This window comes from Oncorhynchus mykiss, chromosome 6 (assembly GCF_057628025.1).
Source record: "Oncorhynchus mykiss isolate SJ-2025 chromosome 6, ASM5762802v1, whole genome shotgun sequence".
Classification (NCBI taxonomy): domain Eukaryota; kingdom Metazoa; phylum Chordata; class Actinopteri; order Salmoniformes; family Salmonidae; genus Oncorhynchus; species Oncorhynchus mykiss.
Genome location: NC_143027.1, coordinates 73,772,392 through 73,797,500, shown reverse-complemented (window position 1 = coordinate 73,797,500; position 25,109 = coordinate 73,772,392). Strand labels below are relative to the sequence as shown.

Here is a 25,109-nt window from a genome sequence, read left to right as displayed (position 1 = left end):
CACTGTAGAATTCATAAGAGCCATGTAATATCTGTAATACATGATTATGTGAGTGAAGTTGATGAAACACAATCCATCTCAAACACACACATTACAGGATCATTTCCACACAATGTAATTTAAATATAGCTATGGGCTTCCAGTAAAGGTACAAGCCATCCACTATGTTATCACATTCAACGTGCTTTACCATGTCATTTTCACTGTAGATCACTTCTATGTCACCTATAAGGATATAAGGCATTGTTGGCTTCCCAAATCACATCAGATACTGCAGGTGGTCAAGCTATAATGGGGATATAATTTCCCATCAGTAATGAATTACATTGTAATAAAACAAAAAGTTAAGGCAGACTGAGCATAAACCGCAGGCAGCTAAAGCCTGCTGACAATTCAGTATTGTTTTAGCATACTCCACTCTAAATGACTAATCTTGGTTGGATCGCCCCCTTAATTGGTTACCAGTCTCCGCAATGCAAGTAAAAGTACTGCTATTTAAGGTTCCACCATTAAGCAGTAGCAACACTTTCTTTTTGGCAATAACAGCCAACAATTAAATTAGCGGATTCGAAACTGAACCTCCTATCTACCCACTTATCAAAACGCAGCCCATCTGTTGTGCTGTCTCTTATAAAATGACTGTTTATCTATGTATGATAAGTGGGTCTGGACCACACACTAATCACGCAGTTATATTCCCAGAAATATCCCGATAAATACAATAAGATATGCTATTTCTATTCTATCCTGAAAATAATGGAGAGGGGAAGCAATAAATACTATGCACGTGTAGTGCGCAATATGTAAAACCTTCCATAGTAAAATTGTCTGTTTGTCTCTGTCTCGCTCTTGCTCTTTCCCGTTCTCTCTCTCTGTCTCTCTCAAACACACTCACACACCCGCGCACGCAAGCACGGACATACATAGACACACGCACGCTGGCACCCTCAGTCACACACGCACGCACACTGACGCATGCACACGCACTCACAGACAGACCAATCACATCCGAGCGCGCACACCACACACACCGGGACACACGCACGCACACTTTCCCTTAGCTGTGCTTTTGTGTTTTGTCAGAATTAATGAGAAAAGTTCCCTTGCCCTAGGGGTAATTAGTGTCCTTGGAGTTAAATAAGCTAATACTTAGACACCTCTGGCACAAGCAATTATGTTTGTGTATTGAATAATTGATTCAAAGAGGGGGGAAGGGCTGCTAATCAGATCTGAGCATAATGAATTGATTTAATTAACAGGGGAATCTGAGGGTCTCTGAGAACTGCGCGCACTTTATTCGTAGCAGGAGCGGGCGCAGCACATAAATTGGAGAGAAAGGCAGTGTGAGTATGCTTTTAGCAGTTGTCAGGTCTGGAATTGGATTTCTTGAATATAGTTACAGTTTCGGAGCAAATGAGAACGGGGGGAGAATTTCTCTGTCGTCTAGTCTAAGCGTTTGATACGAGTACAGTTACAGATTCAGTAGATTTTACTGCTTTCCATTCTTTGTTTGCGTATGGAATTTACGAAGACCAACCAACATTGTTTTACGGGTGTAAATTGCAGTTGCAGTTTAGTCCGGAGAGGCAATTTTCTGTGTTTAGCAAGAACAAACTGAGCGCGGGCACCGCTCTTTCTTTCACGGATACATTATATTATCAATTGCCTAGAATAACATTCAAACGTGTGTTCATGTTACAAAGGTTTCCGTTACTAACGCAGATACAAGCCAAGCGTTCGTGAAATTTCAGCTTGCTGAACACATAAGGACGATTCGGTCGCTGTTTCAAAGCTCATTTCTAAGAGAAGCCTTGCGCACACCGACTGGTGAAGACTGCTGGAGCCGAGAACGGATCGTCTGGACCCGGACTCCTCGTTCCTCAGGACGATGGTGTTGGACAAGGAAGAGAGTGAGTAGCACCCCCGACGATGGGTATTTCATCTGGATGTCTCATTGGAAAAGTGTTTGTTTTTGTACTAAGTAGATAACCTAGCCTACCTCAGGATATAAATTAACCCACATTCTCCGTCTACGAAAGACACGTCTCGTAGACTTTATTTGGATACCCGGTGATAATTATTTGCGTTTTTTTGTCGTGAAGAACCTTTCAATTTTACTTCAACATCCATTAGAAGTCCTCAGCACGCACATACACATACGCCTATTTATTCACAGACTACACGTCTTCTGCAATTTGGAGCTTTGTGTTTATAAATGACTGTTCACGTGATGGGCATTTCAACCGTAGCAACACAACGCGGCATTAACATGGTCCCGCTTTCCCTCTGCCTAAAGTGCTCCTCGCATCCTCTGAAGTTACCGAAGCAGCTCTTTGACATCAGCACAGGATGGGAGATGCAATTCGAGTGCTTTTAACTTGATTGCAAATTATGGGTAGCTCCATGCAATAGGGATGGCAGTTTCCTTTCCTAATGCAATACCTGTCTATTTTGAAATGGGCTATGTAGGTTAATGAGCAAGTAATCCCATACATTTTTACTTTAGAGCAAACCTGTCTCTCTTGGCGTCCTATTTTGTCTATAAATTGATATTTAGTAGTATATTTCATAGAATGCATACAAAAAGATTAAGCTAACCAAAAACCTCAAACTTGGAAGAAACTGTTGTGAAACTGGATCACTTAACTTCTGTCATCAGTTTGTGTAGAAAAAACGACTTTGGATAGCACTTATATCACTTGTGTGGCTGATCTATGGTGAGGTCTGTATTCTTAATAGGTAGGCTACTTAATACCTTCCCTCACAGCCTTCTAGGACCTAAAATAGGCTATTCTTGTCATATCTCAGAGAATACTGTCATCACACATTTGGTTTTAGCCAGAGGCTTTCCCCCAAAAAGTAATGGCTTGCATTTGCGACCCATTATTTATGTTTGAAAATTGATATTTCATATCTCTTAGCCGAGCATCCTTTCACTTACCCATCTAAAAACCAATAAAGGGATTGCATTAGAAACATAAATTGGTCTGTCTAGCTGAATCCATGTTGTGCTAATGTACCCAGATTAACTCAACTGTAAATTGTCTCCTTTTGATGTCTGTCTTACTAAAAGTTCCCTATATGATTCATGATTCAGATGCTTTTAACAGCTATTGGCTAAGCAATATGGTAAATGTACAAGGTGATGCAAATGGCATTAGTGGGAAAGGATGCACAGGAGCATGTAATGCAGTCAATACTACATTAACTACTGATGCCCAATTACAGAACCAGGGAGAGTGGCTTTTAGGAGCATTAGGACTTGCAGAAAAGCTGAGATCACCTGCTGCTCATTGCCTAAAAGCTTCACCCTTTGCTTGCTGGGGCCGACAAACTGCGCTGGCATTTTGGTAGGGATGGGGGGGGGGCTGCTTGGATCTGTGCTTTCCCATAGCTAGAGCAGGCTGTTAGTGATCCATTGGCTCAGAGACATTGCCTGCATTTTACAGTGTCCATACTAAGCATAAAGCCATTTAGCCTACTGTGCATAAGAGGCAAGTGTGTGTGGGCTACTTGGCAGTTCAGCATACTTTTTAAATTCTGCATATATTAGCCTACAGTAATGTGATTAGACCACCATGCAGCTTTTAAGATCTTGTTTTTTGCCTTGAATCACATAAATTGAAGACTTATTCTCATGAGGGCATTTTGTCTTAGGGAAGAAAAGAACACAGATGTTGACTGACAACCTGAGTTTTATTGAAACACTTTGGCTTTAACAGTGCTGAACTTGTGAATATGTGTGAAGTCTCTAGGAGGTCTGATGCCTCACAACGATCTAGGGAAATAACCAGACAGCTCTCTCTCTTCTAGAGAAAAGCTAATCCAACTTTTGAAATGTCTTTTGAGAAAGTAGGATACAAATCAATTCCCTCTCCACCTATATTTAAACACTCACACATTTTACATTCATGTTTGACCTACTACAAGGCTCAACTTCACATTGGCATCCAGCTCCAGTGTAATAATGGGTTACTTAGCGTTGTAATGGAATTGATTGGATTAAAGGTCTTTACCGTGTGTGTGTGTGTGTGTGTTGGCATTAAATGTGAAAACAGTGATGGACTGGAACCACCTGCTCATATCACTAACATGTATACCAAGTGGGTCATGAATATCAACTAGGCTTTCTGTCCTCCTCAGACATTCTGTTCCTAGCTAACTATACCCCCCCCCCCTCCCCATAAAACTGTATTGACAGATTAACCCAGTCTGAAAATATAGTACTTATGGTATTCTGAAGATATGTGGTGTGGAAGCACCACATCCTGAAATTACTTAATATGGATGTCTCTAGAAATGAATGGCACCACCTTCCCCAAATATTCCAGGTGAACATTTTATTTTTGCCCTCTAATATAAAGTTCCCAATTGACTTCTAATTCTAGTGGAAAAAAGCAATTCAGCCATTTTCTTTCCTTCAAGGTATTAGGAACTATCGGCTGCAGCAGAAATAATTGGGTCCTCATTGTAGACATGTCTTTGGCTGATCATTCGCACCACTGGGCTTTCTAAGAACTTGGGCTGAAGAGAACCGCCAATCCTAAAACCTGATGATAAATTCTTGGTTACCTTTGCACTTTAATTTCCGACCCCGTGAGAAGCCTGTCCAATGAAATGTGTACATTCATAAAGCAATGTTTCAAATGAATACCGAGACGTGATCTGTCGGCTACTGTAATAAAACTTGGGCTTCAGGCACTGATTTTTATTTTGAAATAATAAGAATTGCTTCATTCTTTACCGGAGTTACCATGGTAATTCTGTCGTGTAGCTATGTCATATTGATTTAGAAAGTGGACAGTAATATTTATTTTCTGTTATTCCCTTTCTGCGGTTTGATTTCTAATTTCCAGTTGGAGATTACTTTCGTACATTTCTTAAGTCGTTTTGCTTATTTTTCCTCAAATGTAATTTTCTCTCTTATATTTCCTATTTTCTCAGCTTATTGGCTTGTTGTTACTCTAAATTAAACTTGCCAATTTCAAATATTGAAATTCCATCGGTATCCTTTGCCCTGGGCTCTAAACAATGTTACAAGTTATTTCAACATTTCATATTGTGTGGTCACATCTAGTTATTAAGATGGTTTATCATGCCCCCTGTTTCCTTATTGGAACACATCTCTTCTCTTTCACTTGAATACCCTCCCAGTCCAGTGGGGATATCACTGACGTATCAGTGGACAACTGTCTGGTAAACCTTGCTTGGTCAAATGTCTTGCCATTCTACTATTGTAAACCTGAATGATTTGTTATTATCACTAATGGAAGACATGTTTTGCAATGGCTCATATGGACAAACAGGCCATGTACAGTTTACAAAGGGATATTATATCATTCATACAACAGTTATAACTCAATTATAATGTATGAACTCCAATGTGACATAGGCATGGAAAACACACCACACATTCACACCTCTCACTCACTACTTGTGCCCTCTACGCTCTATGCATACACTGCTATAACTGTTCTCTCGGTCTGTTCAATATGCAACATGACACTTCAACAGAAATATTCACATCCAACATGCTGAATTTGATTTCACCATTTACCATCAGTAAATTAATTTCACCATTTTAAACAGTGAGTGCTTGATTCAGTGTGATCTACTATGATCTTGCATACACACAGTTCTCACCAGACCCAATGATGTATCCCACCCCAAACCAGATCCCTATCAGAATTGAGTGTTTCACATCAGTGACTGTAGAAGATGCATATCATTTCCCATCATTTCAGTGGACTGAGAGACACATGTAAGCAAGATACTAGTGTACCCACCTTCCTCTGGTGCAAATGGCTGCTCTCATCAGAGAGGCACACTAACTCAATGATGCACTCCTGAGCTCTTTGAGCATCCTTTTATCATATCCAGAGGCCACATGCTCTCACGTTATATTACAACTTCTCACATCTAAGATCCATTTTCCCTATGCATCATGGGAGAAAGACTGACAAAGACTCTGTTTCCGTTGTCATTAGAAATTCTTCTCAACCTGCACTTCACAACATCCACCTGTTTTATTCAAAATAGTGCTTGGTAGGGGGGTGCAAAATGAAGTCGGTAAACACGGAATTCTCTAAAGCTCCAAGGATGCCTACTGCCTACTCCAACATTACATAGAAAACCTTTTAGATGAAGGATCATTTTAGACCAACTTTTATGACATCTCAAAACAACCTTATCTCTCACCTTGAGACCTGAGATGAATGCAGACATGCTCAGCATTCAGACATAGCCCCTTCTAGTAATTTAATAGGATCTCTATGTCATAAGTTCCAGGATGGGGTGAAAATGACAGCCATATTGATCAGGGAGAAATCCAAACCAGTCTAATTGGAATGAAAGCCAGTAGAAGCATAATCCAGATTTTACTTATGCAGGAAAATAAAAGTAAGGCGTGATGTATCAGAAGTTGTGTAATGGACTTATTGTCAACCTAAAATATTGTCATATAATTATGAAGTTTGTATGGGTTTTATACCACATTTCTGTAAAAAAAAAATTACCTCTAAAATACAGTGTACAAAACATTAGGAACACCTCCTAATAGTGCGTTGAACACCTTCCTAATAGTGCGTTGCACACCCTTTTGCCCTCAACAGCCTCAATTTGTCGGGGCATGGACTTTACAAGGTGTGAAAACATTCCACTGGGATGCTGGTCTATGTTGACTCCAATGCTTCCCACAGTTGTGTCAAGTTGGCTGGATATCCTCTGGGTGGTGAACATTCTTGATACACACAGGAAACTGTTGAGCGTGAAAAACCCAGCAGCTCTGCAGTTCTTGACACACTCAAACCGGTGCGCCTGGCACCTACCAAAAGATACTTAAATGTTTTGTCTTGCCCATTCACCCTCTGAATGGCACACATACACAATCCATGTCTGAATTGTCTCCAAGTCTTAAAAATGTAACCTGTTTCCTCCCCTTCATCTACACTGATTTGAAGTGTATTTAACAAGTGACATCAATAAGGGATCATAGCTTTCACCTGGATTCACCTGGTCAGTCTGTCATGGAAAAAGCAGGTGTTCCTAATGTTTTGTACACTCAAGTCTAAATAGTAACAGACCATAGTCCATAGTAACAGACCATAACAGACCATCTTTATTTTAGTTTTCCTGGATAGCTGTGAAGGCTATTATATTATACAATATCAGTACTTGTTGCATTTACATCTTGTCTATGTCCCATCATCAACTGATTTCAACCAGTGTATGGCTGTGGATTGACTGACTGCATTGTTTGAATGGAATGTTGGCATAATGGCAGTTAATTTGAGAAATGTATGGAATCATTCCTCTAAAACTGGATAGCTGGCTTGCTAGCTAACAAACATACACTGCAGATAAATTCATTATTTTACACAATCTTATCACAGCGCTGGCAAGCCATGGTTGACCAATTCCCTTACCAAAATGGTTGACCTTTATCCCATCATAAGAAGGTTCATGTCCATTCTGGTATTGTAAATCCTAATTCTAAGACCGAGGTAATGCAGACACGCTCATTGTTCCGAGGTAATGCCCCAGTCATACATGCATTAGAACGGTCTCTCTCTGACTCACACCTATAACCTTACTGACCTTTGATTCATACACAAGTAGTGTTATTCTGCTTCACATTGTGGTCTTTTGAAATCTCCGTGATGGTGTCTCAAGTAGCCCTGCAGCAGGGGCCTAATAGTACATGCTGTGTATGCTCTACTGAGAGAGGCTATACAGTTCCATATTGATGATTTTACAGTTGGTGGTTTTTAATTGACTTTCTCTGGTCTTAAAAGTATATACTATTCTCCTGACTCGTCTGGTTATAGCAGGAACCACTCACTTCTCACTGCAAAGCTGAGATGCCTCGTCTGAGGGGGACTGCTCTTGCACAGATACACACGGTCATTGAGACGCATGCATACTTCATCAGGAAAACACACATCTCTCTGCCATGCTAAAGCCGGTTGTTACACTAGTCTCCATGACATTACAGCTCTTCTCACATGTATTTATTGACCTATTTGCCTCATCTCCCTTCCCATCCTCTCTCTGGTTTCACTTGGTCATTCTGCAGTGTTCATTTCAGGCACTATTTAACTTTGAAAAGACAGCGCCGATATGATCTTGTTTTTTACATTTAAATTAGGCTCTAAAAGTTTGTTCGTGAAGCTTGTGATATGTTAACCAATACATTGGTTTTGTGTGTTAAGTTTACTGGTAAATGTTGTCTTGTATTGTCACTGCAACAATCTCTCTCCCCCCTGGACTTTACAGTAACAGGTTGTTAGTTCACAAAGCAGTGAAAAGGATTCGAAATAGGATTTGAAAGATATTTAGACATACAAAAGGAATGCTGTTTTGTTGAATGTTTAAATGAGCTAGTGATCGCTGTAAAGAATAATTTATGTGGGAATTGAATACTGCGGCATAATTGTACCAGTCTGTTTGTGCATGCACGTTTCCATTTTGAAACAAATTGATCTGCCGTTATGCCTATTAACTGCAAGACCTTGTATAATCCCTCCTGAAATAGTCCCCTGATACGTATTGGTTCATGTTGTTTACTTGCTGTAGATGGAAGTGTGTGTGTGTTTTGCTCAGTAGGGGTGGAGGCCTTTGGAGGCACTCATTAACTCAAATGTATTTCTCTCTTCCAGGGAGATCTCAGTTTTCCTAGGAAGCTGCTTGGGATTATTGAACCCTGGGTGGAGTGTGTGTTGGTGTTCGCATGTGTGGTGACTCAATTATGGCTCAGGTACTGCTTCTCAGTTGAGGATGTGAGTTCAATTTGGCATTCTGATGAGGGAGGTGCTTTAATGTTTTGGGACATTTTAGCTTCTGAAAACGGTAACCCTTCAGACGTGCTCCTTTAAAGGTGTTGCTGTACTGATACCATTTTCATAATGAAAGATGTGCAGCACTTTTGGCTGCCTCACATTTGAGGTAAATTCTGAAGGATAAGGAGGAGGCATGCAGTGAGTAGAGGACAGGCTAAAGAACAACCACTTCCAACAGAAGTACTTAAGATCTTAAAGGCAGATATCCTTTTATTTTCTGTTCCGGCAACTAAAGCTTTTTCACTTTCAAGTACTCTCAAATAAAGTCTGATACTAATTGCTTTAAATGTAAAGCCTATAAGTGACTATTGTTGGCCAACAAATGTCACATAAATGTATTCAGGTCAAGCACATAAACTCTACAGTACACCAGTCTACATAGAAATGGAGGGCAATGCCACTTAAAACACAACAGAGACAAATAGCAAACAGTATAGATTGCTGTCCATTAAATGAGAGGCAACTTGCTGAGAACCAACAATCTCCGATTGGTTGACCTTCCATAAATCAAATGTTGAATAACTAATTAAAGGCTGTGATTGCAGGTTTATTTTCCCCTCCTGAAAGCGTGGAGATTGGGCAGCGGGTATTGAAGTTGAGGATTTAATCATGGCTGACAATGAGTTTGCCTACACAACCACAGTTTGATCCATTAGACGCGAGTGGCAGCTGAGATCCATGCACACTTACTATTGTGGTCGGCTTTAATTGAAATTGGTAACTGAGTGTGGAACATAATAACCCCCTGCGTCCATTCACGTACACACACATACACGGATACATGCATACGCATGCTCGCGCACACACCCATCCCCTCTTGCAGGCAATGCTTTTCTGTCCCCATCACACCAACATGTGACAGATTCCCCTGGACTAGTCAACCCAATAATGGAATAGCCATTTCATTTAACTCAAGAGTTGTGCTAGGACTTTAAAAATGGCATTGAAGAATAAAGACCAGAATGGCAGGCGTAACACATCGAAGATGTTGACTTTGATGAAACAACATTGTCTATTACAAAGACATCTGGAGAAGCTAATATCTTGACTCAATAACTCCTACAGCATTACAAGCCTGCAAACACACCACCGCAGTAGGTCAAGGGCCCTGCCTAATGCAAACCCCATCATCAGTGTGTGAACTGTCAATGGCGACCACCCTGGCTTGGTTCCCCATACAACCCCAGATCCAGGGACCTTTGAGGCCCTACTCTCCTGCCGTGCATCCAACCTGCCGCATTATTGACCCCATAAGGAGACAGAACCATGGTGTAGGAGAGAGTTCTGCCTAAATGTGACGTTGGAGGCCTGTTCCCCCAAACAACTGCCCCCTGTGGCGTATTCGCATTATTCAACATTAAACGCCCCTCATGGCTCACCACAGTGTGTGGTTCTTTTTTCCCTCCATTTTCGACTCACCGCGGACCCTGAATGGCACACCTGTCTCCTGGCATATCCTTTGAAATAATAAGTGTGCTGTAATTGCAGGGGAGTGGGGATTTCATACATCACTTCCTGACCTTGGGAGTGACACAAACTTTAGAGGCTACATTTATGCCTCCTGAATGCATTTTTAATGTGGGCTAAAATGTGTTTGGGCATTATTCCGTGCCGGATGGCGGAAAGCATCTGTGACAGTGCTAATGGTTACATTTTGCCAGGAATCATGAAGTGGCAGATACGATTGTCCCCTTTATCAAACTCTGAAAAGATCTGGTTGGAGAATAGATGGATTTATCGCCTTATTCAAATGCTAATGCAATCGGTGAAAAAATGAATTGAATTCACACATATGAAGATGCATTCATTATCCGGGTTATTGACAGCTTCGCTGGCAGTCACCCTAATGGAACTGTGGTGAAGTAGTTGGCTCAGAGCTAGCCTGAAAGAGGCTCAGTTAACAGATTAACTTACATTGAGTTAGGCTAGTTCTCTGAATCTGCTAACAGAGGGTGAGTTAGCATGCTAAAAGAGGTTGATTTAGCAGCAGGCTAATCGGGAAAAGGAGGATACCTAGTCAGTTGCACAACTGAATGCATTCAACCAAAATGTGTCTTCTGCATTTAACCCAACCCCTCTGAATCAGAGAGGTGTGGGCGGGCTGCCTTAATCAACATCCATGTCATCAGCACCTGGGGAGCAGTTGTTGGGGGTTAACTGCCTTGCTAAAGGGCAGAACAACATATTTTTCAACCTTGCCAGCTTAGGGATTCAAACCAGCGACCTTTCAGTTACTGGTCCAATGCTCTTACCACTAGGCTACCTGCTGCTTTTCAGAGGTAGCGTATCAAGGTAGCTTCTAAAGGTTGAGTTAGGCTAGCTCTCTGAGCCTGCTACTAACTAAGCACTAAAAACAAACTGACACTGCAGGCCCTCAACAGAACCGGCCTAACAGTTTATTGGCTAGATACAAGGCCAGACACCTCCCCCTCTTCGCTCTCTCTCCAATTGTTCCCCTGATCATTCTTCTTCAGAAGTTCTTGGAGCTAACCCTGCATAACGAGGGTTAGGAGCGATGGGCGTTTCTTTATTTTATTCTCGCTCTCTTTTGTGTGAGGGCTGTCGACAGCTCACCTTCCAAAGCTGTAATCTCACCATGCTCGTGAACAACCAAGTGTTGGAACAAGTTGGCTTCTCTAATAACTCGGAAACCCTGCCGGTTTCTCGTCTCAAAATAAGCAGTAATGAATATAATTAGAAAGCTGTTGCATATCTCTGTGATACATTTCTTTTAATTAACCCCATGTGAATACATTTAAAATAATAGGGGGTGAAAGTGTGGGGAAAAAACACCCTAATGAAGTTATCTGTTAATTGGGATTGTTTCTGCAGCCAAACCACAGTGAGTTGGGGCCACCAGGAGCTAACAAATCGTGCTGTAAGCATCCCTGCCTCCACAGAAAAGGGCCCATGCTGACTTCAAGTGTAAGAAATGCACCTCTGACGTGATGGAAATGACCGGCGGCCTGGAGAAAAGGCAGCCCTGTTCCAGGCCGCTCTACTGAGACTCCCCACACCGTGCTTGAAGCCGGGCCAGTGTTATTGCAGCCCTAATGCGGTCGCCTCATTTGGAGCGGATCAGGAGTAATTATGGTGGGGAAAGTGGCTGCCGACCACGGGGGTCAGGACACTTGTAACGTGAAAAGAGCAATTATTTCAGGAGACAAAACTCTCCCTTATCCCGGGCAGGGCCAGGGTCAATGCAAGGGACGGCTGGGCTCCGTTTCACCGGGGCTTATTAGCCGCAGCAAGCTGCAAAGTTTGCCAGAGTGCATCTCGTTAATGAACAGTCCCCTCCTCATCGGCACCAGGCCCTGCTCTACCCCACTTACCGGGGCTGTTAATTATGTCATAATCAGAGCATGCAAGCCCAGCAAGCACTTCTCACAGACCCAAGCATTCATAACACAACCGTCTGGAAATGTGGCTGTACTGTAGTATACTGTAAGAGATCACACCCAGACAGAACCCACAGGACTAGTCTAAAACATGCTGAATATAAAACCATGTGTCATTGACTGCATTGGCCTGTGAACGACTACTGCATGTGTTTTTTTCTGTCTTGAAGCGATATGCTCCAACTGCGGAGGGAAATATGAATTCTACAAAGTCTTGATTATGCTTATCATTTTGAATGCACTCATTTGTCTCCTTTCAGCTGGCCTATATTCCAGCTGATATTATGACCAGATGTCTTGTGTTTTGTCTTGGCAATAGAGGAGAATTGGTGTCTACAGGCTCAATTACAGTAATGATGTGAGCTGATTGAAAGGGGCTGATTCATGCAGACAATGGCAGGACATCTGCCTGCGATCCCCATTAACCTCCATGGCGGCTGCCTCGGCCCTGTCTGGGACAACATTCTATTCTGGATTGCCATGGCCACAGCGTTTACAGTGAGACAGGGAACACAAAAGCCTGGGTTTACGGCTTCAGCCTCTTCCAAGCCACTGCAATATTCACCAGAAATTCTACTTGAGCAACACCACCACTGGTTAAGCAGCTCAAATGGTTAGGCTACACCAACAGGACTGAACATTGCTTTTACCAACCCAGAATCTAGGATTTCATTGTGCCCACTCAACATAGTAGAAAGAAATGCCTAGTAATAAACACTAAATTATAATGACTGAATTGAAATACTGTCCAAGAGCGCATGGTTCATTTTCCCATACAGAGTTGATCTGTTAGATGGTTTCGAAAGCCTATCATATCCTTATTGAGCAATGCTTAAACGGGAATCCGTGTATAGATTCATAGTGCCTGATTTAATGCGTCTGTCTGATGTCTTCTGGAGGAGTCAGTGAGTCACAGAGGAGATGATGAACACCGTTGTTTCACTTGAATGCAGTTGTTAGTAATGTAGCATGTCATTTCTCTGGGCATCTCTCAGCGTCTGTCATTGCGGTTACCAGTCTCTTATTTACTGCAGTGAGCTGAGAGCAGTAATTATACGGGCCCCAGAGATGAGGTCCACTCAGCCCAGCCTCCCCCAGAGACAAGACGCTGCCTGAGTGATGCTATTCAATCCCCTTCCCTCCGCAGGAACCAAGGGAGCCTGCGTCACATCAAGGTGTCACTCCACCTAATTGATCACATGTATTTAATTCCAGAGAGTGACCCCACCCACCGGGTAGTGATGTACTGTACACATTTCTATTCAGACGTGCTTATTTAACAGATTAGCATGCAAGCAGATGTATGATAGGAGAAGGAGAAAAGGGGATCGGAGGGCAAATCCTCCCCTCTTTCTCTCTCTCCATCACTCCTTGCCTAATCTGAGGATGTGCCATGCAGATGTGATAATTGCATTTCAATGCTTTAAAACGTTTCCTCGAGTGCACCGAACAGCTTATTTTCCTTTTAAAACGTTAAATACATCAAAAGGGTTACCACATAGATTCTATTTTTAGATAGCGGTAAAAACTGATCTTGAAATGGGCTTACATAGCATCCGATTTCTATCTCTATAATGGAAAGTACATGGTCTGACCGTTTCAATGAAGGGAAAAAAAACATAACTGAGCAATGCTCAACATAACATATTCTTAAGAGATAAGGTCTTTAAAAAAGAAGAGGGGTGGAAAAAGACTGAGATGACAGACCTTACACCAAGTATTAATGGCAAATTAATTTCTTTCTCAGGGAAAATATTTGGCAAGGCAAGATCCCTCTTTAAAAGACAAAAATGCATTCCCTGTTGGAATATGAATCATGGTCTAGCGAGCTACGTTTTTTGGGACACCAAATGACACGGGAAGGTCAGTGGCACTTGTATCTGTTAAATGGATTGGATTAAGTGGAGGCTGCCTCTTCGGCTGCTGCCGTTTCCTTTTCTAATGTAACTTTTTGTTCTCGGCAGGATGGGAAGGTGCTGTTCCACTCAAGGATTTCACATGGTACTAAGTGTGGTGACAGGTGCAAGAAACTATTCTCCTGGTATTAAGGAAATTGACATGACATTTGTTTTATACAATCATTTATTCTGTCACTACTCTTTGTTTAGGAAATGCTACATGCAGTGTAGCTACTACTGGAGTTTTCTGAGGCAATTTTCCACAGGCTGTTTTGGTAGATGACATCAAGCACGTGTTTCTTCCCTGAGACAGCAGGATCTGTGCAGTAAGCATCCTGGCTTCCTAATGTATCTGAGGCTTTTCCTCTGTTCAGGCAGCACTCTCAGGCCCATAGAGGGAGCACTGTGTACATGGTGGTGGGGAGGAGTGTCAGACTCACTGCAGTTTCAAGTCTGGGTTAGGGAATAGAACATTGCCACGTTGATGTTTAGGATGCCTCTCTCAACATAGGGAGAGCTCCAAAGAGGCTGGAACAGGGGACGTGCTGTACAGCCCTTCCACAGAAGGGGTTAAACCCCCTCCTTTGCAGAGTTGATGTAAAGCACACACATGTTATGTAACAGGGTGGGTAAATGGTATGTGGGGGGGCGGTGGTCTAAACCAATTATGAGTGGTTCTCTGGAGGTGGGGAACGACCTTTGTGTATAATTAGTTCTCTTATTTAAAGCAAAGATTTTGAGTAAAATAACTAATTAGCTGTCATAAAAGGCAAATTAAAGATTTTTTTGTGATCCCTGAGGGAATTGAGGAAACCCGATTTTGTTTTGCTATGCGCATGCACAAACCACACACACGCACACACAGCACTCTCTCTCCTCATTAAGACTGTTTTTAGTTCTGTGGAAGGCTGACAGGCGAGCACTGTTGGCATACCTGCAGAGAGCTCCTCTAACAAGCCATGAGATGCAGGTAGAACAGACCACCCTTAGCTAGTGTGGCTTCAATTTGAAGCTTTTTAGCTTCATTTACACAGAACATTGGTATTTATAGCGGGTTTTGTGATCCTAATGCGCCAGCTTCAAGGGGCCCGTTTTGGGGAGGGAGGAGGTGAGGGAGCTGGAGGGTAGGCAGAACACTAATTGATGGTTCCCATCACCAGCGCTGGACCAATTAGCCTCCTCTTTCCACTTGTGATAAAGAAATGGGACGAAGGCTGAATACCACCAGAGCTCTTTTTCACATACAAACCAAAGCCATCAATTTAACTAACAAGCTCACCCTTTCCCTTATTTTAAAAGGAGAGATGCTAATTATATTACATTCACAGTATTACTGATGGTCAGAAATGGCTGAACAAATCTGGATCCAATAAGGCGTGTGTGGGAGACAGAGGGAAAGACAAAGGAATAGAGACAGGAACATGTGCTTTGGTATTCAGCAGAACAAGGTGCTATGGGGTTTTTGTGCAGGGGAAAATGACATGCTCAGAGGAGAATCAGGGGCATTGGGTGATACAACTGCTTAGCTACCAGCAGAGGCTCTGTTTATCATGGAAATAACTACTATGGTTCCAGTGAAACTACAGGGTGGCTGCCCAACACCACTGACATCCAAACACAACTAGAGGACATCAACACACACATTAGAGCACTACTCTCCTGTAACTGCCATCTCTCTGACAAATATACTGTAGGTCAATAGCAACTGCCTTTACTAGAACACAACACCTCAACAACAGATCACACCTCTGAGGATAAAGACAAAACATCTAGAAAATGTACTAAAGTTATATAAATGCTACAGTGGGAAAAAGCTATGAAATTCAAAGAAAGCCTCCCAGCACACCATGTCTTTAAAACATCGGGCATTTGCCGTTTTATAGGCACCCACATACAAAGCGATGGCCGTCCTCCCTCCCTGTGACGCAGGCTGCGTCCGGTTTTTGAGAGAAATGTGTTTTGAAAGCAGAGAGGCGAGCGGTGGCCGTCGTGTGTTCTATTAGACAGATCAATAGCTCAGTGTGTGAGAGTGTCTTAAGAGCTGTTGTCCTGTGCTTTCAGCTGTGGCAGACCTGTTAGTGCTATGGAGGGGTGCCGCCTGCCACTGCCTCTGTACCAGTAGTGGCCTGAGGGGGGCTTTTAGTCCAAACACAAATGTCAACCACACATAGACTATTAGTGTTTAGTGCAGTTATTAAATGGACTTTATTTGTCCTTTAGGAGGCTAAAAGGCACACTTTAAGGGGACCTGCGTGACAGCGGGGCAATTTGCGGGTTTAGTTACTCAGGCTCGCTCGTTGCTGACACATGAGTACAGATAAGTGTAAAAGAAGGAAAGGCTGTAATGCAGCGAGCGAGCGTGGTGTGTGTCTGTGTGAGTGCGCGCTGAGAGGCACTTAGGCCATAACATATCTCACTGGGGTCTGCGAGCAGCGTTCTTGTGGTCAGAGGCGTTTTAAAAGGTTAATGTTAATCTGTACCAAACAAAGCCCATGAGAAGCTTTTACAGCTGTGGACAGTTCAGAGCAATGAGAGCTGATGAAATGGTAGGTGACTAACATAATATACAGCATGCTGTAAATACCACGCTAAGCAATATGAGGTCTGTCTGTGACTCTGTTACGAGTACAGCTTCAAATAATCAGTAGGCCTGCCTGCCTAGTGTGGTTTACCTGGTGTGACTGTAGTCCAATGTGATCTGTGTGCCTATCTGAACGGAAGAGTGTTCATGTTAATGCATATGAGCAGAGGCAGTGCACTGTGGCCCTCTCTCTCTCGTGAGGCTCTGCTGCCTCCAGACACTGCAGCAGCAGCCTTATCGAAAAGAGAACATGAAAAGTCACTGGTGTTCCTGGGCAGTGAATCACGCCGCAGCGTTTGTCTCCTTATCGCTACAGGTGTGCCGATGCTCTCCGTCCAGCCCAAAGGGAAACAGAAGGGGTGTGCTGGCTGCAATCGCAAGATTAAAGACCGCTACCTGCTCAAGGCCCTGGACAAATACTGGCACGAGGACTGTCTGAAATGTGCCTGCTGCGACTGTCGCCTGGGGGAGGTGGGCTCCACCCTCTACACGAAAGCCAACCTCATCCTCTGTCGCAGGGACTACCTGAGGTAAGAGAAGCCACTGTCAGTCGCCTCTCATAGAACAGAAAGGCCACGCCCCACCTAGGGCTGTGTCAGCTCTCTCACTACTGCTAGGGTAACACCACCATGAATGTCTATGAACCTGCCTCTCACTAGAGCTCTCTATTTGGGTCCATTTGTATGTGAACCAGTGTTTTTCTCAAGCTTTTAGAAGACATTTCCTCCCAGGCTGTTTTGGTAGATCAAGCGCCTGTTTGTTCCTCATTATAGGATATCGATGCTGACTAGATGTGTGTCAATTAAGCCTGAATCCCATTATGCTCATGCGTGACTCTCCCCAGGCTCTGATCTGAAGCCTTGGGAAGGCAGAGCGGAAAGTTTCCAATTCCACGTTTGTATGTTTTTAGCTCTCTTAAAAACATTTTTCTGTTTCAATTTTTTTGTTGCTTGTTTACATGAACACAGCACTCTCTCCCCTCGCGGTACAGACCTGGTTTCAGTAACAGTAGAGATGGGTCATGTTGTGTTCTGGGACGACTCCAGGCAGGCTAGCTTCAACTTTAGTGTCTGTGGCTCAATATTTTCCCCCTGTACCCTGCCATCTGTTTCCTAAATTAAACATGATCATTTCCTGGGCGTTAAGTCACATACCCTGGGGCTTCCGAATGAGATCCTACCATTTATCCCCGAGACCATCCCCTGGGGGCCAGCCTAGAGACCTTGCTGCCCCTGGCCTCTCCCTGTCTTTCCCCTCCCTCTCCCACCCTGCCCTACCAGCAGGTCCCAACCGAGAGGGGCTTAGGGGCCGGGCGTTGAGAGGAGCCATTACCATCCATCAGCTCCCACCAAGAGTTAATGCTGTTAAGATGCAGCGAGAGAGGTTCACTAAGACTGCTGCTGCACCCGGAAGAGGCAGATGGTGCAGATGAGGTCATAATAAAAGGAGCAAATGACAAGAGAAGGCAAAAATTATTAAGCCGAGAGTGGCGCTTTTGACATGGTTAAATATGATCCCCTAAAAGGGCCGGTTTCTCCCTCCCTCTATCTGATTGATTTCTCCTCCCATTATGAAGGCCTTATCGTGGACATCAGCTCCCTGATGAAAATGTGTTCCTATGGGCTAACTGGCCTGACAGGCAGCTCTGCAGAAAGCAAACTCAAAGCAAGACTAGGGCAGAGCGGTAAGAGAGGAGGGAAGAAAATAAGGGGCAGAGGGGGCTAGAGTGAGAGGGAAGAAGCAAGGGAGCGAAACGTAAAGCAGGAGAGGCGAGGGAGAGATGGGCTTTCTGTGTTTCTGCCTGGGCCATGATGGCCTAATGAAATACAGCCCACTCGTCTGCTCTTCAGCCTGAGACAAATGCATGCCACTTAATGGCTGGAGATGTTTGAGATGAATTCTATTATGGAACCAATTAAAAACATTCCCTTTCTCAGCAGCGAGGGAAGAGACAGTTTTAGAGCTTATAGTTTTAAAGTAGGTGACGCAGGCTCCATACGGCCTCGTAATCCCCTCACAGAGCCCCCGTCCTGCACGGAGAGAGGAACGCTTCCCCTCACCTCCATTAATGAAGTGGAATCCTCCTGTATGGAGCTGCAGTTCATTAGGGACATGCAGCCAGGGTGGATCAAACACACTTTATTTCCCTGGGTTTGGAGCCCTGCCATGCGCACATTAATTATTATAGGAGCTCCGTCTGTGTTCGTCCTTCAGGAGCTCAGTAGCACCGGTAACATCTTGTGCACACCCCCCAGCCCCCCGCTCTCCCCTGGCTGGCCTGCCAGCAGCGTCTTCTAAAACCTCAGATCAGAAGTTTCTGAATCCACTTGACATTCTATTCCCTCTGTTGTAAAAGGCTGGGTTGGTTTATTAGCAGTTTTACCACACTTTCATTATCACGCAGAACAATAGATTAATTAGGTGTTTCATTTTTGTCTGGGACTCGGGATCTGGCGACCTCGCCAAAGAAGGTTGACAAGCCAGTCATGCTTTTGATCGCCCGAAACCCCAAGCCTGACATCGTTTTATCTTCTAACTGACAAATATTTTAAGGGGAACATACTGTATCAGTCATCTTTTTATCAAAGTAGAGTGCCTTTATTTGAAGTTTAAAGCACTTTTTTCCCCAAGCTAATGGACATTGTAAGTTACGCAGTACCGTCAGCACTGCAATGGAAGTAGATATTAAACTGTAATTAAAACATCTTATTATCTGTGGATGTATTAATGTATGTCAAACGTCTCTGCCACCCACTGGAGATGAGCAATTCAATAAAAACTATAATAAGACAGTTACTTCTTTCCTCAAATAAAGTAGAAAACATTTTCTGGCAACATTTTGAAATATATATTATAGCAAGCTTTACACCTTCAAAGACACAACTGTTGAGGAAGGTCAAAACACGCCTTACGTGCATTAATACAGTAGTTCTCATTTCTATGAAATCAGACAAACTGTAAATGGAGCAGTGAATCTCAGAGCTTAGAACAGAGTAGAAGACTTGAAGAGCTCAAGTCCAATCTCAAGGAAACAGAAGACATGCAGATGATGCCGGCATGCAGGGGGAGAGTCTGAAGTTAGCGAAGCAGCAAGTTCAAACCGCTAAAGAAAGCACAGCTGTCTCTCCAGATCCACGCTAAATCACACAATAACTGAAGGAGTGGAACAATGGAGGAGAGGCTCTTTAACTTTAATGGCAGTTCATTTTGTTTCAACCAGCCAATATCAGTGGAGGAAAATGACTTCCAGTATAAACTCTTTTGTTTTCTCTCAACGCTGCAGTGTTTCTATATTTTTTCTCAATCTTGGCAGTGAACAGTTCACGGCATGCTAAATCTGCTTTTTTGGTAATGCCTATTCATTTTTTTTATGGCATTCTGTTGAAGATCATGTTTAAAATTTCAGTTAACATTTCAATTCTACAAGCACACTATGCTATGTTACTGTAGACAGTATGGATTGAATAGATATGCTGTGACAGTTCATTTCACAACTATGAAAGTCCTTCAGCACCCTCACTGGAAAGTCCCACTAACCGGCCTCACCATGGTAATGGCTGGTTTCACTTTATCTTACATTATATAGCTTTAAAATCCATCCCATTGTCTCAGTTTGAGGGTGACCTTCCAAAAGAGTACTTGTAACCTTCTAATCCACTTAAATTAACCACTATTTTAAGCTGGGCCCTTTCTGTGCTTCAAACCCTGCCTAAAAAATTGACTTCTTAACAAAGTAGGATTGGCAGCGGTCTGTAGTGAGGGGCAATGTATTCTGCCCTCACATTTTCCACAGCATTCATTCTCCACTTCAATGGGACAAAAAATCGTATATATGTCGAAATAATTAGTATACCAGTTGTGAGGATATTGACTTTTCTTAATCCTAACAGACAAAATGTAACTGCATCATGAGCTACTGCACTATGATTGTACCAGTCACACAGCACAGTATGCCATTACAATATGTGGGAATTCAGAAGAAAATTGTCTTATGATTTGTAATCATTCTTAAAAGAACTCAAATCTCTACTGTATGGTGAATCGCAATTAAGGTGTTGTGATCCTCACTCCCACTCAGCTCTCCCTAGTGCTATGCATGCTGGTCTTTGTAGTCCCTATTCCACAGTGCCCTCCCACTAAATGGTCAGCATAGTGTCTCTGTCTATTACTCAAAGTGCGCTGCAGTCCCTATATCAACCACAGAGCCCAGGGCCCACACTGCCATAACACTGAAACATAACCTTCATGATGGCTTTACATCACTGACATGTCCCCTGGGAAGCATACAGTACTGCATCTAATAAAGCATCCATATTCACAGGGCCAGTCAAGTAGCAGGTCAGCACACACACACAGAAGGACAGACTAGGTCAGAGTCAGACCACAGAGACGATAACAGCCTGGTTTAGTTTGAGCTAGAACTGATGCTGATGCTGATATTAACAGAATCAATCCAGAATAGAATATTGGGTCCTTTCATCTGTTTTTTTAAAGAGGAAAGAAATCACTAATATAACATTAATAAATCTAAAAGCCTGACAATCATTTCACCAAGTGGGTTTGAGCAGCAGCACCTCGTCCGGGTGGCATGGAAAGCTCAGCGTTCCAGAGGTCTATATCAACACACTTTACTGGAACAGTAACCAGTTCGAACAATGACTTTGTTCAACACTTCGTATCTATTAGAACCAAACAGCTCTGTCTCGCTCTCTTTCTCCTAGTCTAAGGCACCAGCAGCAGTCCTCTCCTCTGGGGCAGTGTGCTCTAATTAGACCCTGGGTCTGCTGGAGGGATATGTTTTCTGTGACAAGGGGAGAGCAACCGACAGAGACTAATATGGAGAGGGGATACCAACTTTTGACTATTCTCTCCACCTGAGTCTCCTGAGCCCACAACTTTGGGAACGTGTTTGCCACTGACAGTATGTTAATCTGCCATCGCCTGCCTGATCCCCTTTCGCAAAGCTGTGGCGCTGTCCCCTTTTCCTGCAGAATGTGCAAGTCTATCTCTGATTCAAAATCTTCAAATTAAACATAAGGCCAGGCGCTTGGAAAATGTAAATGTGACTGGGGTCTGCAGGCTCCGGAGTGGAGTTGCCTTTGCTTTGCTTTGAGGAGAAAGATCTACACCAGTGCCTCTTGCTCTGCTTGTGACCTTCATCGTTTGCCTCCTATCTAATAAGCTTAAACAAACAGCAGTGAAATGTGAGTTGTGCGTCTGTTCAGTGTACTGCCGAACATCTAGTTACCTCTCCAAGGTCTCCCCGCCATTCTCCCAGGCAGTCTCTGAATGAAACAGAGGGGGATCGAGGCAGTATCCTTGCAACAGGAATATTTTGAACGTTTGACTACATTATAGAATTTAGCCTCTTGTGTAAAATCCAGCTGGCTTTGGTTGGAGCAAGTCTCATTAGGTACTTTGGTTTTAAAATGTGAAAACTTTCAACAGTTCAATTGGTTGCCTCAGATCTGTTTTTATTGCTTTCGCTATGTGCTAGGAGAAATGCTTTGAAGAAGGGGATTAGAACCATGTGATCATTTTAATTAGATCATTAGCAAAGAATTAACATCTAGGTTTGTAGCCCTCATTAACAAAAAATACCAAGTGTGTGCCAAGATAGATTTGTGAATTAAATGGGATGTTTTCGGATTTGTCTGTTTTTCACCGTTCTTTCTGGGGTTTTTTTCTTCTTGGCTTTACTTTTTGTTCGCTCCTCTGTTGCATGAAGGCTAAGGAAGGTACGTTAATCTCTGTTTGTATTCTCTCTCTCTTCCAGGCTTTTTGGTACAACAGGGAACTGCGCTGCCTGCAGTAAACTGATCCCAGCCTTTGAAATGGTGATGAGAGCCAGAGATAATGTTTACCATTTGGACTGTTTTGCCTGTCAGCTTTGTAACCAGAGGTAAGGAGAGCGAGAGCTCACAACTGTGTCGTGAGACTGCCTTTTTGAAATATGTAATGCTGTTCTGAAATGGCCATTAGCTCAGACTAGTTAGCCATTTAACAGAAAAAACTGCCTCTTGAGGTGCAACAGATCTGTTTTGGGGTCAGTAAAACTAAACCCAGACTGTCTGTGTAAATACAGATTTTTGTTGTCTGTCTTCCCATTTTGAAAGCACACGCGTGTTGCATTGCGTTAGCAACATTGTTCATTCATATGTTGACCCTGCCATTAGTTTGTCCTTGTTTGTGTTTTGTGACTAGAAACAACTGGGATTATAAACTTGAGGGGAACAAAATTAGCTCATGTATCAAGTGATACAGCTGCCAGACCAATGCCAACACTCACAATGCTTTAGTTGAAAGGTTCACTTTAAGCCACAACAATACACCTCCAAGAGGCCACTCTACGGGAACATGCCTTACAAGTTTGGGTACCACACTACAGGGTAGTGGAATTAAACAGATTTTTAAAAATATAAATACTGTATGCTATTCAGTCCAGGAATGTTAACTATGTTAACTAGACACCTTAGTGACCCACATGGGCCAAAGCCTTGCTCACTCCATCCTAGGTCCTGACCGCTCCTCACCTCTGAGCTCTACACTATTACATCCATACATACTCTCCTCACAATACAATGCAACAATCCCATAACAGTGCCGCACAGAGAACACTCTGCTAATCATGGGGTATTGTGACCCTCTCCATCCATACAGCACAGGCACATTAACCTTTCACAGGGATGAGTCAGTAACCATGGTGAGCACCTGGCTGGGGTATGGGAATGCTGGCTGCAGCCACTCATGGGGCCAGGCATTACTGGCTAACTGATACCACAGCCATTGCCCCTCTGCCAGCCCTCAGCCTGCCCAACACATTACTGTGGCCCAGCCTGATAAGCAGCCCTGCCATCAGTACGGCTGTTCTTATCTTCACTCATTCTGTCTATGAAGCTGTGTGTCGTACAGTACATAAGCACCGCCATTTAAAAGGATGCCCTTGAACAAGGCAGTTAACCCACTGTTCCCCGGTAGGTCGTCATTGTAAATAAGAATTTGTTATTTTAAATTTTTTTAATTTTACCTTTATTTTACTAGGCAAGTCAGTTAAGAACAAATTCTTATTTTCAATGACAGCCTAGGAACAGTGGGTTAACTGCCTGTTCAGGGGCAGAACGACAGATTTGTACCTTGTCAGCTCGGGGATTCGAACTTGCAACCTTTCGGTTACTAGTCCAACGCTCTAACCACTGGGGGGGGTTCTTTCATTGGGTGCCAGTCCATTTGTCCGCACGTTTTGAAATTATATATTTTTTATCTACTTGTATTTGAAGCCACACCTTCAGTGACCATCAGAGGGGCCTTTGAATCATACACAAGGAACAATGGCATTTGCAAACAAGCGACGTCGCCAAACGGGTACAATCAAAGCCCAGAGAGCAGCAATGGCCATCGCCTTTAACAGCTGATCTCAATCAACCACATTCTTCTCCTAGAGCAATGCTATCATCATCAGCCTGTCAACACAAATAACTGTCATATTGTCCTCTACTAATCTCCTTTGTCTCCCCACGTTGTCCTCCTTTTTATTAATGCTTTGCCTTTGTTTTTTCCTGGCTGGCAGGTTTTGTGTGGGGGACAAGTTTTTCCTTAAGAACAACATGATTCTGTGTCAGATGGACTATGAGGAGGGCCAGCTGAATGGCAGCTTTGAGACGCAGGTTCAATAGCCGGGCCCAGTGGCAGCGACCAGGAACCCTCGGCCCACCGTACTTACACATGATGCCATGGATGTTCTGCTGCACTTGGGAAGAGGAGCGTCTGTCTGCTTGCCTGCAATACTTTTTAAATAGCCCTTTATCAGTCCATAAGGACTCTATTGTAAATGTACTACTTTTTGCCCCTCCCCTTCCCATCCTTGCCCCTCCCCTTCCCACCCCAACACTGAGCAGTTACAAGTTTTGATGTACAGTTGTGCCTGCTTAGCTGAGCACTGTATTGCTTGTATGTTTTTGTGACGTTTGTTTTGGGTTTGTTTATTCTTTTCCCCTTTCGGGAACGTTTCCTTGGAGGGTATGTACAGTCTGTTTTCTCTGTATATATAAACTGGAACATTTATTTTATGAAATGTAATGCAATTTTATTACTAGTGTGAATTAAAGATTCTTAAATGTTCTTAGTGAGTTTTTTTTGTTTGTATACCAAAACCAAAGTTGTTTGAGGAGGCTGGCCCATGTGTTGATATCATTATTATCTCTCAAATCACAGAGCTGTAAAAAAGCCTTGCGAGGGGAAAAACAATCTTTTTTAAAAAGCAGTGGAGAAAAAAAGGAAGTTTTATTACATTTTGCAAAGAGTGCTGATGGAATTAGAAATGCTGTTTCAAATGAACTAAATAAGATTTTATTTGGAATAAAATAATGACTTCTCCAGACTGTGTTGTTGTACTGAG

At 43.1% G+C, this 25,109-nt stretch overlaps 1 protein-coding gene across 2 annotated transcripts; it reads left to right on the top strand.

The window, feature by feature from the left end:
* The first annotated feature begins 1,010 nt into the window (after positions 1-1,010).
* LOC110526553 (rhombotin-1) lies at positions 1,011-24,832 on the top strand. 2 transcript variants are annotated; one of them, XM_021607611.3, is made up of 4 exons: positions 1,011-1,910; positions 17,031-17,244; positions 22,491-22,616; positions 24,282-24,832. In XM_021607611.3, the coding sequence occupies exons 1-4, from the start codon at positions 1,889-1,891 to the stop codon at positions 24,385-24,387; spliced, it is 468 nt and encodes a 155-aa protein (XP_021463286.1). In that variant the 5' UTR covers positions 1,011-1,888; the 3' UTR covers positions 24,388-24,832. The 2 variants fall into 2 exon arrangements, with proteins under 2 accessions (XP_021463286.1, XP_036836835.1); XM_036980940.2 differs by having other exon boundaries at positions 1,088-1,343.
* The last annotated feature ends 277 nt before the right edge of the window (positions 24,833-25,109 follow it).